Source organism: Podarcis liolepis (assembly GCF_965112155.1).
Source record: "Podarcis liolepis genome assembly, chromosome: 7".
Taxonomy (NCBI): domain Eukaryota; kingdom Metazoa; phylum Chordata; class Lepidosauria; order Squamata; family Lacertidae; genus Podarcis; species Podarcis liolepis.
Window position 1 is genome coordinate 41,568,068 of NC_139561.1, and position 17,723 is coordinate 41,585,790.

Genomic DNA, 17,723 nt, shown 5'->3' on the forward strand with positions numbered 1-17,723 from the left:
ATGGCCTTTCACACCCAAAATTGCTGCTTTCTTCATTTCAGCAACCTTATTTAGGTAGGAAACATCCTCTCAGTACTGCTATCCCTAGACAATTAAGAAACGGAAATGCTTGGTGATCTATTGCAAATCATTGGAATCGACCAGAAAATCCTTTCTGCTCAGCCTTGCTTTGAAATATTCTGAACTACTCTATAATTGTTTCTGTGGTTGTAGCAACTGAAGAAGCTGCCATTAAATAATTGTTGCAGCTGTGGTAACAAGCACTGGATTTGCAGGACCTGGGTGCAAATCTCATAAACTGAGGCAAGGCATATGCCCCCAACCTCGGTTTTCTACAGTTTGTAAAAATGCAAGCACTAGTGAAGCTTCTCACATGGTGGTTGTGAAGGAAAACTGTCAAAAGGCATTTTTTTCTGGCTACAATGCTGTGTAAATAGTCATGTTTATTATCAGTAGTAATAACAACAGTAATTGTGTTAATAGATTGCTGAATAAAGCACTGAATAAGAATAGCACCAACTACCCTAACTGGAACTACTACCTGGTTAAAGCAATGTTAAATCTTATGATTTTTAGTCCATTTGGTTGGTGCTGACCTTTAAAGCCCTAAACGGCCTCGGTCCAGTATACCTGAAGGAGAGTCTCCACCTCCATCGTTCTACCCGGACACTGAGGTCCAGCACCGAGGGCCTTCTGGCGGTTCCCTCACTGCGAGAAGCCAAGTTACAGGGAACCAGGCAGAGGGCCTTCTCGGTAGTGGCGCCCTCCCTGTGGAACGCCCTCCCACCAGATGTCAAAGAGAACAACAACTACCAGACTTTTAGAAGACATCTGAAGGCAGCCCTGTTTAGGGAAGCTTTTAATATTTGATGTATCATAGTATTTTAATATTCTTTTGGAAGCCGCCCAGAATGGCTGGGAAAACCCAGCCAGATGGGCGGGGTATAAATAATAAATTATTATTATTATTATTATTATTATTATTATTATTATTATTATTATTTATCTATTGATTAAATGTGCATTCAGTCTGAACCCATCCAAGGAGCTTCCTTGCCAGAAAGAAGATTCTCCTCCAAATGTCACTTGCAAAAGCAAGGAAGAGACAACACTGTGGTTGCATCCATCAGCCAAAGGACCACTGATTGCTATTCAGGAAGAACACCAGCAAGGAAAGATCAGCCTGGCCTGAACTGCTTTAAAGCCTTAAAGAACTTGGGATCTGGTTACCTAAGAGACTGCACTCCACTGCATATACACTGCATGTACCAGAGGTGCACTTGGTTTGTACTAGAAACTGGGCTTTGGGTGTTACAGCTCCAGCCCTCTGGAATAAGGTCCCAGCTGAAATTAGACAAGTGTCCAGAGTCTTGTTATTTAGGCAGCTACTGAAGATGCTTTTCAGAAGTTAGTTACCAGACAGGATGTATGTTTCTTTTGTTGTCTCTTTACGGTGGGTGTTTTGTTTAGCAATGTCAGCACTGGATCTAAGGGAACTTCACGTTTCCATGTTTTTGTTATTCTTCTAATTATAATCTTCCAGTACTTTTGTGCATAACGACATGGTAATATGCTTCATTCTGCATTTTGTACTCCCAGCATATTTTCAAATAATTATAATTGATCCTTTTTAACCAGAGATGCTGGGAACTGAAGCTGGGACCTTCTGCACCACAAGCAAGTTTTCTGTCTCTGAGCTCCAGTCCGCCATAGGCTCGGCTTTTCAGCCAGGCAATTATGCTGAGGGGCAAGGTTTGACCAGAGTTCAAAAGTTCCCTGGTTCAATTCCCAGCATCTCAATATACAACTGAGAGAGATTCACTGTCTGAAACCCTGGAGAGCTGCTACCAGTCTGTGTAGGCAGTACTGATCAGGCTACAGTGCAAGAATCTGACTCTAAGACAGCTTCTTGTGCTCTTAAACTGGCTTGCAAAAAGGACCCAGCAATGCCCTGTAGCAGGTGACCCGTATGTTTCCAAAAGTGAGCAATCAAGGAACCCCCATTGGCTGTATCCCTTCCTTTAATCCACAGCAGGTGAATTTCTAAAAGAATCAGTTAAAACTCTCTTCTGTCATGTTACAGGGAGGAAGCGCTGTTGTTTGTTGCTTTGGCTGACAGCACTGGAAAGAGACACATGATACAAAAAAGCTCCCATTGTTTGTCAGGACATACTTTGCCAGATTAAATTGGGATGGGGTGGCGGGGGGGAGGGATAGACACTTCTTACGCCCCCTGCTCCTCGTGTCTAAAGTTCTAAGTGAGTTTGGCATTTGGATTTCTCGATATTCCCTTGCACAGGCTCCGCGAGGCCAAAATAAACTCAAAGTCCATGCAGGAGGCAGAGAGGCAGAGTCTTATAGAGTAACAAACAAGCCATTGTTCTTCAAGGAAGGCTTCATCTCCCTACAGCCATTCCACCAGTGTAAGGAGGGCAGGACCCACATCCTGTCATCTTAAGTAGGCAGACCCTGGTCAGGTTTGGGGGGGGGGGACTGCTTGGTCTGCAGAGATGTCGGGTAGCATCATAGGAGAATCAGAAGAGCCCTGTTGGATCAGCTCAAAGGTCCATTCAGCCCAGCATTCTGCTCTCACAGTGGCCAACCTGGTGCTTATTGGAAGCTCTTGAGGAGGACCTGGGCAAGTGCAACAGCACTTTCCCCACTTGCAATTCCCAGTGGTATATGCCTCTGACACTGGAGACAGAACATAACCATCAGGTACAGCCTTCTCCTCCACGAATCTGTCTAACCTCTTTTTAAAACCATCCAGCCCTGCATCTTGCTATAGCAAATTCCATACTTAACTATGTTCTGTATGCAGAAACACCACCTTTTGCCTGTCCTGAATATTCAGATTTACTGCATGGCCCCACGTTCTAGTATTATATTGGGGGGAGAGAGAGTAGGGGAAGATCTCTTAATACAAACCATGCATACTTTTATTCATCACTAGCAGGTCTCCTTACTGCCCTTTTGTCTAAACAAAAAAAGCTCCAGATGTTGTAAACTTTCCTTTGTTAGCAGTCAGAGCCTAACTGGAAGCAGGAGCTTGACCATCTGTGAAATGGACACAGCCATAGTAAGCTTTGTAGAAGAAACAGCTCCATCCTATTATTGTACTCCCCCTACCCCCTGGTGACAGGCTACTTCCTGCACACTCACAATTCCAGCTATTTATCTAGAGCAGTGTTTCCCAACCACTGTTCCGCGGCACACTAGTGTGCCGCGAGATGTTGCCTGGTGTGCCGCGGGAAAAATTAAAAAATTCGAAAGATAGCTTCATATCCGGAGAGGCGGCCTTCAGGCGAGTTTTAATTTTAATTTTCCTTCTCCCACTTAATGCCCCACGCTCGCCCGAGCAGCTTGCAGTCCTCGGTAACCACGGCGACCCGAGGGAGGGGAGGGAACAGGGAAGTTGAGGGCGGCAGCGAGCCGCGATGACGTCAGTGGGCTGCGCCGCCTCGCCCTGGCACGGTGTGAGAGCCCCGACTAGTGGCGCGAGCTTCGGAATAAGTGGGATCCGCGTGCGCGAGACCGAGATCGCGGGTAAGGAGCTCAGCCCTGGGCAGGAGGAAGCGGGGCCGCGCGTGCGGGCCACATCCCCACAGAGAGCGAGCCTCCCCCGGCCCACCACTCCGGGCAGGTCCACTCGCATGAGGGGGCGGCGATGGCGACGGCCGGCAGCTTGCCTGCAATGCCATCCCTCGAGCAGGCGAGGAGCCCGGAGGCTACCAGATGCGAGTCCTCTTTCCCACCCTGCTCGGGAGTCCAGAGCACTTGGTCGCATTCAGGATCTAGAGTGGGGAAGCGGGGCTTGTGTCTGGGCTGGACACATTGGGCTGCCTGTGCTGCTCGACCTACGGGGAGAAATCAGGGTGGAAGTCATGACTGTGAGGCAGGGCTGCCAAGTGTGGCAGAAGAGGACACGGCCGTCGCACCTGTCCTTAGGTAGGAGCTTCTTCCGTGTCGACCTGCTGCCCTAAAGTCTTGGCTTTTTTCTTGGCTTTTTGGCGGTTGGCACAGAAGGAAGGCAAGGGGGAGGGGGAAAATTGAAACTTACACTTTCGTGCGTCCCTCCCGGCATGACGCTGCGCGCTGACGTCACGGGGCTGTAATGGTGGTGTGCCTCGAGATTTTTTTCATGAAACAAGTGTGCCTTTGCCCAAAAAAGGTTGGGAAACACTGATCTAGAGGATGACTATGGGGTAGGTTGAGTGGAGTGGAAGGGCCTGTTCTTTTACGATCTGAATTCTGCTGGATCTAACCCCATGTCCCATCTTGTTAAAGCAGAAGTCTTCAGCTTTTTCACACTGTTGCTTAATTCTTTCCTATATATTTCTATGGTGGTTATATTGCTGTTGCGACCCATCTTACATCAGGCCACAACCTGGCAGTGGGTCTGGACTCCCAACCCGTCCATTGAAGGCTAAGGAGTTAATGCAATTTGTTTCCACCAGCAGCCAGTTCAACATCCCACTGATTGTGCACAGAATCTGATATTCAAATGTATGTTTCTTCTGAAAGCGGAGGTTTCATTTAGCTATCATAGTAGCAACTGTGCCTCTTCTTTAATTTTTTTTTAAATGTAGGAAGGGTGGTTATTGGTTTGTTTTTGTTTTATGTATTTTGTGTTCTTATGTTGTATTTTTATGTTGTGAGCCGCCCTGTGATCTTAGGATGAAAGGCAGTATACAAATTTAAACAACAATAATGAATCCCATCATTAATAACTACTGAACTACGGTAGCTATGATATATGCATACTGTTGATAGAGCAGTTTGGGTGGTTTTATTGTCTTTGCCTGCTCACCCCCAAGTTTCCCAGGATTTATTTTCTTCCTTTCTGAAACAAAATACAACCCAAATGCAGCTACAGCAATCCGTCTTGGTCCAATAATACTACAGCCAGTGACTCACTTTTAAGCAGAAATTAAGGTTGACACGGAACATATCCAACATTTCCTCAGGCATGGGGGCCGTGTTTCCTTTTAAAACCTGGTTTTAGATTTTAAAACTTGTTCCCTTTTAAAACTTGGGGTTTACATTTAAAATTATTATTTGGCTTTCCTGTCACTGAAATCTAAATTTAGTTGTCTCCTTCAAGGAGAAAAAAATAATAATAACTGGAAGTAAATGGTGAAAGCTTTTGTCACTCGGAGGCAGAGAGAGAAGAACTGGAGGACTGTTTTAAAAAAAGAAGGAAGGAAAAAGACTTCAGCAGTTTAGGCTTATATGGATGAAATCTCTTGTAGGCAGGGATAAAAGGAGCCTGTAATCTTAAGCATCCATCATGGGAAGCATATTGCATTGAAATCACTAGGATTTACCTCCAAGCAATAGAGTAATTAAGACTGAACCGAAACACCAAACCATTGCATTTTTAGTTGAATTGATTCTAGTTAAAACTTAAATCTAGGTATCAGCAACAGTAAAACAAAAGTAGGCCTTCTTTCATTAGAAATGAATTTGAATGTCCACTGGGAGTGTGTCCCCCCCCCAAAAAAAAATTAATATCCTGAACTTTTTATACTTTTAGAAACCTGGTGCGGGAACACTGCCTCAAATAAGATGTCAGCAATAACAGTTCTGCATTTTTCAAAGAAACAAAGATGGTGTTGGGAAGAGGATAAAAGTATGTTTAAGGGGAAAGAAAGGTAATTTGAAAAGGTATATAAGGTGGTAAAATATATTACAGTCGTCAGCACAAAAAGCCAGCCATTACCAGCATCAAATTGCATATAATTGAGCCAGCGTCACCAATCACATATAACAGATCAAACGTTCATGTCACCTCCAATCTCACCTTTCTGGACAGAGTCTGTTCACACATGCAAATGTGAATCACCAAGGATTGAAAAATCAAGTGATTTTGACGCAGTTGCATGTGCAACATAGTATGTCCCATGATTACCCGAAGTGTTGTACTGCAGAATGCCCCATTTGTGAGAAAGCTATAAAATCCTCCTTTGCTAGGAGTAGAAAAAAAATCCAGTCAAGTCCAGGGATCACCAGGTCACCCCTTGGATGCTCTATTGTAAAATCAACCATTATCAGGTCCTTCCTTTGGTAGGGGAAAATCAGCCCTAATGGATTCAACAATTCCTCTAGAAAGAATTGTCTGACTTCAAGCAATATTCCAGGGCTATTTATTTCCCTTCTTATTGACTCACACTGTAATTTTCACATCTCATTGGCATTCAACTCCCACCTGACAATTCTATCCTTTATATACCTACCAACTAAGATTTCACTTCATGCATCTGACAAAGAGGGTTTGTGTACACAAACACTTATTTTAAATTTCAGTCTTCAAGGTACAAGACTTTGGGGAGTGATGGATTGTAGAGCTTGCCTTGAATACATGGATTTGCCTCAGAGAATTTCCTCTGAATAACAGCTATCTAATACTTGAGGGAAGCAGTCTGCACATGCTTAGAAGTACCATCGGCTTTATTTCACCTCCTGCAGAGCGGGGGCTGCAAGCAGCATAACAGACAAGGATGGGGGGGATGGGCTGGGACTGTCCTACCATACACCAAGAATGGGGAATCTGTGGTCCTTCCTGTTTCTTGACTGCAGTTCCCCCATCCCTAACCATTGAGTATGCTATCTGGGGCTGATGGGAGTTGTAGTCCATCAACATCTGGAGTGCCACAGGTTTCCCCATCCCTGACTGAAGCTAGGTCTGCTCAGTGGTTAATAATAATCGTAACTAATCATCTCACTTTTTAAATTTAAATTGAAGGGTGGGCCTCCTTCCTCCACCACCATTGCCACTGGCCCACATCAAGCGTGGGAAATCAGCCAAAGTTTCCAGCTGAACAACAAGAGCAAAATTCTTAGGCTAATGTTGGCTTTAAACCCAGAACCTCCATAACCCAATGTTTAAAACATGAAATTGAGCAGGGCAGAAGTAAACACATAGAAGAGGGTAGGATGAAAGCAAGAAGTTGAGTCCCATTGCTGCTGCAATCAGTGAGACTTTGCAATCCAGGAACTATTCATTCTTTAATTGTAGCAGTTATTTGAGGCAGGGATGGTTGTATAACAGCATTTTTAAAAATAAAAAAAGTTCTGCTTTTTCAGGAGTTCCTGAAAAGAAGACTGAGAGGGGGACCCTCCAGAGAGAAAGCTGTGAGCAGACTATTGAAATTATTACAATTCTTTATAATTTGGGGATGTGACTTGCACCCAAAGTCCTGGTATCAGGAATATCAGTAGGTAGCCGATAGAGTATTCTCTCTTTTGATATGATCCTAAAGGGCTCCATGAGAAATAAATGTGCTAATTATCCCCAAAATAGGAGCTACAACTAAATTGCTATATGACTAGATAGTAAACATTTTGGATCCTATAATAAAGTAGGGAATGCCGACCAGATGCAGAATTTTAATTGACTGGTTCCAAGTTCTTCAATTTAAACAAATGGGCATATACACAAAACCTCTCTAAAATATTTTGAAAATAAGACAACAATTTAATAAACTGAAACATTCATGTTTATTAAAAGAAAATGCCATGTTTGATTTTTAACAATTCTCTAATTACAGTACCTGGGCCAAAATAAATACCCTGAAAATATTTACAAGTGTGTCCTAAATGTACATCTTTGATTATTGTAAATTCCCTCCTCCCTAACAAACTGAGCTCCTCTCTGAACCAATTTAAGTTTACTGTCACAATAAAATTGTGAGACCCACTATTCTGTGGCCATTTACTTGAGAGAAATTCTCCTTCAGCAAAAGTATATCTGGGTATACACGCTTAGGCAGGTAGTAACTCTGTCTTACTGGTGGATAGATAGGCAAATGGAAAGACTAGATGCAGGGATTTTAATAACTTGGCAATTGGTATATAGCACTTTCCCTTAAATGCTCCCCATATATCAGGGACAGTCTACATTTAATCTTGAGGGGTCTGGATTTGTTGTTTAAAAGAAACTCTATGATCCACTACTGTGTGTTGTATTTTCAAAGTAAGAGTGACTATTTAGTACTCTCTTTGCTTGAGCTGGATGTGTCACAGAACTGGGGAAAGCACAGAAGACGGCAACCAAATGGGATTCGGGCTTTCCCTAGAAGGAAAGGCAAAATGGTTTGGGGTTTGAGAAGAGTGACAACTAAACGAGGACATGGAACATGGTTATAAACATGGCAGAAGTAAACAGGGCACAGTTTTTATCTCTTATAATGCACAAATCTGGGGTCATCTAATTATGTCAATGTGGGATGCATAAAAGAAAATGCTCTTTAACAAACTGTGCTATGGAATTCACTGCCACAAGATGTGGTGGCAGCTTTAAAAGCAGCATTGGCCAACTTCATGGAAGAGGAGAGGGTCTGCCAATAGCTTTCCATCATGATAGCGAAATGGAGCCTTCACATATAAAGGAAGTATCCCTTTGTATAATACCAGTTGCAAACCACAGGGGAGGTCTGTTCCTTTCAGGTCCTGCTTGTGGGCTTTCTAGAGGCATCTGGGCAGCCACTGTGAAAACCAGGCACTAGATCAGGAGTGTTGGACTGTGGCTCCCATCAGCCCTAGCTAGTGTGGCCAATGGTCAGGGATGATAGGAGTTGCAGTCCATAAATAACTGAGTCACTAAAGGCTCCTCAACACCTCACCTATGAAGCTCCTTTTATGCTTGAAACTCTAAAAAGGCACAACTAATCTGTACTCTTGTGATCCTAAACATACACTCTTGGTTAAGAGTATAACAGATGCCTAGCTTGGCTGAGACAAGATTCTTCGCAAGAATCCTCGCAATCTGCAGGCACTGGGCTGCCCATCAAAAATCAGCTAGTGACTTCCCCTACGCCTAGTTCTGCCATGCATTTCTTTCAGCCGTCCTCAACACAGCCCTGCAGGGTAGATCAGTAGATTGTCCCCATTATTACAGGCAGAAGCAGAGAGGTTGCCATATCCCACCAAAAGAGGCTTTATAACTAGAGATGGAGAAACTGGCACTTCAGAAGGTGTTGGTTGGTTGGTTGGTTTTTACTATAGTTCCCATCTTCCCTTTTTAGTCCGCTGGCTGGGGCTGATGGGAGTTGGAGTTCAACAACATCTAGAGGGTCACACATTCCTAATCCTGGGGTACACCCTGCCCCTCCCTCCCATACAGTACTTTTATTCTTTAGATGTATTTTTTGCTACAGCTCTTCCCCACCTGCCCCAAACTGTCCACCTTTATTCTCTTCCACAGAAGGTTTGAAATGAATATAAATTCATCCAAATATTGGATTTTGAGTGGAAAGGGGGGGGTTACCAATAACTAGGGGAAACATTTTTTAGAAAACAGATTTTTTTATTTAAAAAAAAAAGGAAAGAGAAGAGAAAACAAGAGATCCCAGTATCTAGCACCCCACCCTAAACATCTTTTTAACCCAACCCCCCCCCCATTTGAAATGTGGCCATAGCTATGGGCTGTAATAGATTCTTAATCCTGAAGGTTAAGAAATAACAATTTACGGTACCTTCTAAGCGGAGACCCACCGCGACTCAAATGTATATTGCCTTTCTTCACTACCAGCCTGTCCTTCACAAACACAGACACTTCGCCGTTGTTGCAAAATGCTTACAGGCTAGCGGGAAAGAGTAGCGCTTTATCCATGCTCAGAAACACATTACCTACTTATGTATTATCATCATGGGCGTAGCCAAGGAGGGGCACGGAGGGGCAGCTGTCCCCTCCCCCCCATCAATGAAAATCAATAAAAATACATAGCTGAGGTTCTGCCCCCCCTAACAAGAGGCCTGCCCCGCCCGACACAAAAGGCTTGCCCCCCCAAACAAAAATCCAGGCTACGCCTATTATTATTATTATTATTATTATTATTATTATTATTATTATTATTATTATTAAACAGCAGTGGTGCTGAAGGCGGTATAAGGGAATGGGGAATCCAGGGCGAAGCTTACCAATCTAACCTCCTGTAAGAAGTTCCTATTGCGCTGACAGAGATTTTGGTTAAGGACGCAATTCCTTGGACATCCTATGGAACTTCGTGGGATTCTCCCTTCGAGGCGGAAGCTACGGAGCTGCAGAGGGATTCGCTTGCACGACTGCAGTCCTTGATCCCATTTTGGGGGAGCAGATCCCAGTTTGTTTAGTGAGACTTGCTTCCCAGTAAGCGGTCTAGGGGATCCTATTCGATCAGCCTTTCCTTTGAAATCAGACTCAGGTATTAAATCGGTAGAGCTGCTTGCCAGCAGATAAATCGCATCGCAATTTGGACACTACTTCGAATCTATTAATTCGAATCGGGATGTTAATTTGAAAAGTGTTGTAGGGCAGCTTTTTGGGGGGAGGGGGGATCTGGAGAACAAAACCCAGGTGACCTCCCTTGGGCATTCTCCTGTGTGTGACACATTTAAAAAACAAGCAATGACAATGTTCGTTTATCTAAGCGCCGAGATATAAAAGCAATTATTATTATTATTATTATTATTATTATTATTATTATTATTATTATTATTATTATTTATAGACATCAAGATTTCGGAACCAACTTAGGAAACCAGCCTCTTTTCTTCTTCTTTTGTCTTCCAGCCCAAGCCGGAATAAAGGCGGGGGGGGGCGGGTAAATGAATAGAAAATAATCTACCCGAAAATAAAGTGGGGAGGGGGGGACAAAAAGAATGAAAAATGGTGTAGGAGAGCATAATTAAACTGCTTCATTTAAAAAATAAGCGTTACATTGCCTGCTTTAATTTTTTTTTAATCTATATTATTTTGTCTGCAAGCCGGTGGATTTAAGAATCGGGGTAGTGAATGTTCCCATTCCTCTCGTTGGGGAATGGGTTTCACCCCGATTTACTACATCTGTGGCAGGAACTCCCCCCGCCCCCCGTGATTGCTAGGAGATTTTTATTCTATTATTATTATTATTATTATTATTATTATTATTACAGTATTATTATTATTCCTCCTCATTAGGAGCTACACTAAAGCTCTCCAACGGCGCGATCTTAACTACTCAAAAGGAAGTCCCATAAAATTTATTGGGGCTTACTCCCAGGTAAAGAGCGTTAGGATTGCTCCTAAGCGCGACAGCGATTTTCGTTCCGACAGCTTCGCACTTATCCGCAAGTGACCCTAGAGCAACTCTGGAGGGCGATTTTACTCGGAAGCGAGAGTCAAGGCATCCGTTGGGGATACTTTCCATGAAACATATTTAGAATTGCAGCTTTAAACCGGGTTTTGAACTTCGAAGGCTAACCCTACATTGCCTGGGGCCGTTCTTGTCCTGATCCCGTGTCAAGACCATTCACAAGTGACGCGCCTCTCAGAGACCTCCCTGGTCTCGATTTTTTTCCCCATCTCCTCAGCTGCCTTGCAGGCCTGCACTTCGTTTTTCTTATCATATTTTCGAAGGGTGAAGAGTGAAAGGGGAGGAGGGCTGTAAGCAGGAAAACTGCAGAAATTCACACAAACATGCGGCAGACTTTTTGAGGAGAAATAAACAGCACGGATTTATTTATTTTTTTCCAAGAATGAGTACAACAATTAAGACCACATAAGACAAAACAAACGTGACAGAGAATTCAAAGAGAATGTGTTTTTTCCCTAAATGCATTTTGTCGGTTTTTAAAGGATCAGTTCAGAGTGGGAAATCTATTTTACAATTTTTTTAAAAAAATCACACACTTCTTGTTTTCTATCTCTCTGTTTTTCTACTGAAAGTATCAGATACTTTACTCTTTAAAAAAATGTGTGTGTTTTCCAATACTTCCCATCCACAACAGTTCATCAAGGGGAAACAACAATAAATTATTCATTTTTTTGTAATTCACTTTTAAAAGGGAAAAGGGACTTTTGATGCGTATTTGTTCACAAAACCCGAAGAAAACAGGAGGACGTGTACTGATCATTAATTTGACAGATGGAAAAAGATGGGCAACATGGGAAATTTTTAAAGGAATAATCCAGTGAACTCAACTTTAAATATTATATTAATAATGGCTCTCCACTTAAGCCTGATTTCCACACATATTTACAACGCAATAAACAGAAACTCCCCTCCAAAAAAAAAAAAAATCCCCCCCAAAACCCCCAACACCAAAACGTATACTTTTATATAGCTGTATCTATAATTATTTCTTTCCCTTTCAAAAAAAAATCCTATAAATGGTCGTTGTGGAAATGGTGATTCTCTATAAGTTAACATTGTCCGAGATCACCGTCCTTTTTCTTTTCACAAAATAAGTTTTGCCACTGTCCTTTACTAATATATTTAACTTTCGTTAAAAAGATGCCTCCTCAACTCCCCCAAGTATAATTAACTTGAATTGAAAGAAGGCACTGAAGAACACCCCCCCCCCCCCGCACGCACGCACGCACGCGCGCGCACCCCAAACAGGGATTTTAGGGTTCGTAAAGTTCTATTTTGTGAGGCGGGTCACTTTTTCGCCCCAGTCTTTCGTTTGAATAAGAGGTCGTTTAAAAACAAAGCACAGCGCTAATTTCCTTCTATGCAATCTGAAGGGTTGGCTTAAACCCCCTCCCTTGTTTGTTTGTTTGTTTGTTTGTTTGTTTGTTTGTTTGTTTGTGTTTCCCAGGAGTCGCTCAATCAATACTTAGTGCAGTCATAGGAATAAGGGGTGGTGGTGTGGCGGTATATGGAGGGCGCAGCTCTATAGGGGATCTGACAGGTGGAGTTGGTGCTCACCTGTTGCTCGCTCAGCGCTGTCGAGGTCTCTAGCCCCAGCCGGTGAGTGTTGAACATTTCCCGCACGTTGGAGAAGTTCTGCTGTTGCGCCCCGAAGGCGTGGCTGGGCAGGTGGTGGTTGATCTCCGACGTGTGGTTCAGGTACCAGGAGGCGGCGGCGGCCGTGGCTTGGCCGCCGGCTTGGTGGTGAGGGAGAGCGTGGTGGTGATGATGGTGGTGATGGTGGTGGTGGCTGGGGGTGAGGGTCCCCTCCTGCTGCTGCCCCCCGCCCGAGGCCAGATTCATGGAGGTGAGGGGCGAAGAGGCGCCGTTGCTTTGCTGCTGCTCCGAGATGGAGGCGGCGGCTTCCTCCAAGGTCGTGGGCACACACAGGTGAGCGTTCCTCTCGCCCGTGTAGAGGCTCATGGCGCGCATGCTGCATTGGTAGCTGCCCCCGGATTCCCCCAAGCCCCCCTGGCTACAGGCCTGGCTGTAGATGGACGGGGCTTGCGCCTGGGCGTACCCGAGGGGCAAGGAGGACACCATCCCGGCCGTCCTGCTGACGGGGCTGAGCTCGCCCGGCGGCGAAGTCCGTAGAGTCATGATGTTCTCCACGCTGAACCCCGACAGCCCGTTGGTGCCGGCGCCCGGGTGGTGGGGATCACCCGGCAGCGAGCTCTCGGTGGACACCGACGGCGTGGACGCCACGCTCCGCGGGCTGTCCTGCAGGGCGCTGCCGCTCTCTGGGCTGAGGGTCTCTACCTTGGTGATGATGGGCAGGTCCGGAGAGGAAGCCTCGCTCTTGATGACGATCTTCTTCTCAGACGGGGCGGCCGAGGAAGAAGGCGGCGGCGGGGCAGAGGCGGACAAGGAGGCGTTGCCGCCGGCGTTGTTGGACTGCGGCGTGTCCTTGGAGACGTCGGCGGCCTTCAGGGGCTCCTTGAGGTGCCTTTCCCGGAGCGTGTCGTCCTTCTCCTTGGAGACGTCTTTCTTCTTGAAGCGCCGGCGGCGTCGGAGGAAGCTGCCGTTCTCGAACATATTGTAAGAATCCGGATCGAGGGTCCAGTAGCTCCCTTTGCCCGGCTTCTTGTCGTCGCGAGGCACCTTCACGAAGCACTCGTTGAGCGAGAGGTTGTGGCGAATGGAGTTTTGCCAGCCCTGCTTGTTTTCCCGGTAGAAAGGGAAGCGGTCCATGATGAACTGGTAGATGCCGTTCAAGGTGATCTTCTTATCCGGCGCGTTCTGGATCGCCATGGTGATCAGGGCGATGTAGCTGTAGGGCGGCTTCACCAAGTCTTTGGGCGCCGTGGGCTGGTGAGGGTGGTAAGGCCCGTACGAGCGCCCCATACCGCCCGCGTACTGGTCGGGGTGCCCCGGGTAGACCCCCATGGAGCCCGCCATGCTGCCGTAAGTCCCAGCCGTCCGGTAATAGTTCTGCTCGCTCAGATAAGGGACCACTCCCAGGGCGTTGGGGTCCGAGACGGAGTAGCGGGCCTGCATGGCGTCGGTTTTTTCAAAAAAAATCCCCTCCCTCCAAAAACGACAACAAAGTCAGATCTGGTAGAGGGAGGGCGAAGAAGGAAGGGGGAAATGTGCCCCCCTATGGCCTAGTCGCGTTGTTCTCGGGAGGCCAAATCGCTGCCCCCCGCCCGCCCCCTCCAATCTCCTCCGCTGAGCGAGGCCTCCTCCTCCTCCTCCTCAGAGCCAAAACATTCTCCGAAGCTGCTTTGCAAAATGGTCGAAACTCTCAAGCTCTTGCGCGGCGATCTGTCGCTGGGATCTCCTCCCGCATGGTTGAAAAGTGACGACGATGCTCTTGGAAAGAGGAGCAGCGCAATCAGTGCACCGGCGTACCAAGTTTGTTTGTTTGTTTTTTTCTTTCTTTCTGAAAAGCAAAAGCAAAAACAAAAAAGCGCGACGACAGGCCAACTGGACGGATGGAGAGGCAGATTTTCGCAAAGGAGGGAGGGGAATGACAGCAATAATCTTGCAAGAAGAAAGGGATGAAGCCCTATCGCTCAGGGCTCTCGCTTGCTCCGCTGTCTCTGCCCGCAAAGGCTCGCGACCCGCCGGCTCCGTTTGTCCCGGGTGAAAGCGGAGCGCGTGTAAACAAAAACAAGCCGTCGGAATCCAAATAAACGGTTCCTGTGCCGGCGACGCGCGCGCCACTCTGGAGCACAGCGCGAGGGGAGCCTCCGGGAAGCCCCGCGCCAGGCGAACTCCCCATCGAGGGCTGGAGAAAAGTTTCCAAAACTTCCCTTGCGGAAGGCCCGTTTTTACTCCTCACTGGCCACGCCTCCGCCCTGCGGTCTCATCCAATGGCGGCCCGGCTCGGGCTCGGGAGAGCCAATGGGAGAGTCGGAGGAGAGCGCCGTAAGGACGCGGCGGGGCTCCGGGAAGCGCGGCGAAGTTCGGGGTGGCTTCTGGCGTCCGCCTTCGCGGGTGGAACAGGGGCGATTCTGGAGTGCGAGGAGCAGGGTGGGTGCCGGGTGGGAGAGGTGCGATCGGTGGGATCCGAGGTCTGATTCGGTTTAAAGCCGAATCAGAAGCCGTTACGCAAAGGCATCCGCGTTCTCAATTTAATTCCATCTATTTTAAAGATTGGAGCCACCATCTCCGAAAAGGCTACTGTTCTAAAATATTTCCCCGCACTGGCAAATCTCCTATATGAAGCGAATATTCCTTTTCAGGGTCGTTCGACTTTTTTAAAAAATGAAATCTCTCCTCATCCGACACCAGCGATAACAATGCTTGAGCGCCAGTCTAGGCTCTTTTCTTAAATTTTAAAGGGCGCTTAAGACAGCGCAGGGGATTTGTTCGCTCCCCTGTACCCGATGCGCCAAATCGATTTGCACTGCAAAGGAAAAAGCAAAGTTGTTTTTTAAAAAATAGAATTACTTGACACCTCCGTCCTAACCTCATTTAACACCTCGGTCCTAAATACCTGAGATTAAGTTCCAAGGAACTCTCTTTTTTTTCTTTTTTCTTTTTACCACCGAGGCTCTTGCTTCGAATGAAATTGTGTAGATTTCAGTTGAGATTTCTTGAGCGTCGAGAGTGCCTAACGACTTCACAGCTAATGTGCTTCAATTTAGACATTCAGTTTCTTTAAAAAGATGGCTTGAAAGGGATTTTGTTAGACTGACGACGCCCCCTCGCCGCCGCCCAATTCGACCCTCTAATTATTCCATTAGAGGCAATTAGGTTTGGTTAATTAGGGACGCGAGCCCGCAACCTAGGTGTGATCTCTCTCCCCCCCCCCCCAATAATTTCCCGGGTCGGGACGCTCCGCTGTGCAAAACAACTGCAAGCGGGGTGGAGAGGAGAGGAAAACAATTATATTTTATTCCTTCACTTCCAATTCCATTATTATTATTAAAAATCTGACAGTCAATTTCGATGTTTAAACCATATCCAAACTCATTTAGGCTTGCTTCCTTCCTCCCCACCCCGGTTTAAATGTGCTTTCCCCACAAAATTTCTGCTGCGATTTTTTAAATGAATGATATGGCTCCGGGGACGGGTGAAGTGCTCACCGGAATGGTTTACGGTGCAATTCCTAGGCGGGTATGTTTTTTAATCCCACTACGATGGAGGGGGGCTTTATTCCTAGGTAAGTGTGAGGCTAGAAAGTGAGGCAGAACATTTCCAAACTGATAACAGACCTATAAGTGTCGACGGCTCCTTTTGCCGCCCCAAGCTTCTATTTGACTTGATGTGACTGATTTCAATCCATTGATTTTCAGTGCTTCTAAAATAATGATGATGGCAAGCCTCTAGGATCTTGGGAGAAAGATTCCAAGGTATTGATAGCTAGTACAGGATCTTTTGCAAACTAGAAAGATCTGAGGCAGAGGAGCATTTCACTGTTAGGAGGCCCATTTGGGAATTTATTTATTTGAAAAGGAGAGAGCCTCAAAATACCGACCATATTAAACAAAAAAATACAAGAAAAAAATATCCATATCCTTTGAAGTATTTCTAGAGATTCTGAATCTGTATTCTTTTTTTAGAGGGAGGGGGATATAAATACTCTTTCTTTTGGAACACATTGGTCTTGTAGCCAGCTGTTTTGTGAAAGGATGGATAAATGACTTGAGGTGGGGGGAATAGTACCATATATCAGAATTTGTTTGTTGTCGTGAGATTTCATGGTCCTGAGATTTCATGGAAGCCCTTCAAATAAGAACACCCAAAATACGCCTTGTAAGAAGAAAAGAAATAAAATTGCTAAGGAAATTTGAAATTAAGACATGATGAGGTTGCAAATATTCTTGAAATGCCCTCTTCCAAACTTTGTTCTGTTTAATCCATCACGCTGTTACAATTAAATCCAGTTTCCCAATTTCCCTCGGAATGTAACTGAATATGTGAAAAGCATGTCACGGATTTGACAGGCAATGCAGACAAACTGGATACACAGTAACGGGAAATCTCAACCTTCTTATTTCTGAAAAACAGACTCGCTAGCCAGTATTTTATAAGAAATTGAAATGAAAAGAGACGGGGAGATTTCCCATCTATTTTTGGAATGATTGCTCCTGATTTCCGTTCTTCTACCCTGTTTCTGAAGTTCCAAGACTATTTAACTGAGTTACCAAAGAAAAAAAGAAAAAAGAAAATTATTCATAGATTCCCACAAAAACAAGCAAGCAAGCAAAAAGAGGGAAAGGGAAATAAATAAATCCCACGCACCTTTAAATAAACTATCCAAACAATGTTTTGTACCTCAGATTAACTCCTTCCGAAATTAAAATAATCGCCTTATCGTAAAATAGGAGTGATTGGAACGGGAGGGATAAGCTATATCGCTCCGATGCGTCTTTAAAATCCTCGAAGCAAGCTTCCCAGATACACAGAACGCTTCTTCGGACTTACTATTATTTATCTAATTTAAATAAATTTAAATAAATTCAGCGGATGTTGCATGGGTAGAGTGGCATTTACCTTTACATAGATCGCTTCCTTCATCCCCTTTTAAACTTTCCCATTGCTGCAGTCTTCGGGGATATGTTTGTCGGAAAAGACAACAGTTATAACGCCTGTTGCTTTGGAGCATCATCTAAAGGCGTT

General features: G+C 45.3%; 2 protein-coding genes across 2 annotated transcripts in view; both read right to left on the reverse strand.

Moving 5' to 3' along the window:
• The window catches only part of FOXL1 (forkhead box L1), a 31,905-nt gene extending 14,225 nt beyond the window's left edge, over positions 1-17,680 (reverse strand). The window contains exon 1 of the mRNA XM_083513778.1: positions 17,598-17,680. The gene's annotated coding sequence lies outside the window, so the exon portion shown is untranslated. The remainder of the gene's footprint in view (positions 1-17,597) is intronic.
• FOXC2 (forkhead box C2) lies at positions 9,431-14,934 on the reverse strand. Its single transcript, XM_083513693.1, has 2 exons — positions 12,672-14,934; positions 9,431-9,584 (listed from the first exon to the last, which is right to left on the reverse strand). Exons 1-2 carry the CDS (start codon positions 14,148-14,150, stop codon positions 9,480-9,482), a joined length of 1,584 nt encoding a protein of 527 aa, XP_083369819.1. The 5' UTR covers positions 14,151-14,934; the 3' UTR covers positions 9,431-9,479.
• Positions 17,681-17,723: the final 43 nt, after the last annotated feature.

What these genes read in the sequence shown, in the direction of transcription:
- FOXC2 (XM_083513693.1), bottom strand. Translation starts at nt 14,150, where the DNA reads ATGCAGGCCCGCTACTCCGTCTCGGACCCCAACGCCCTGGGAGTGGTC. An exon ending in CAGCGCTGAGCGAGCAACAG is followed by an intron (nt 9,585 to 12,671) that starts GTGAGCACCAAC and finishes CTTTCCCGCTAG; the next exon opens with CCTGTAAGCATTTTGCAACA.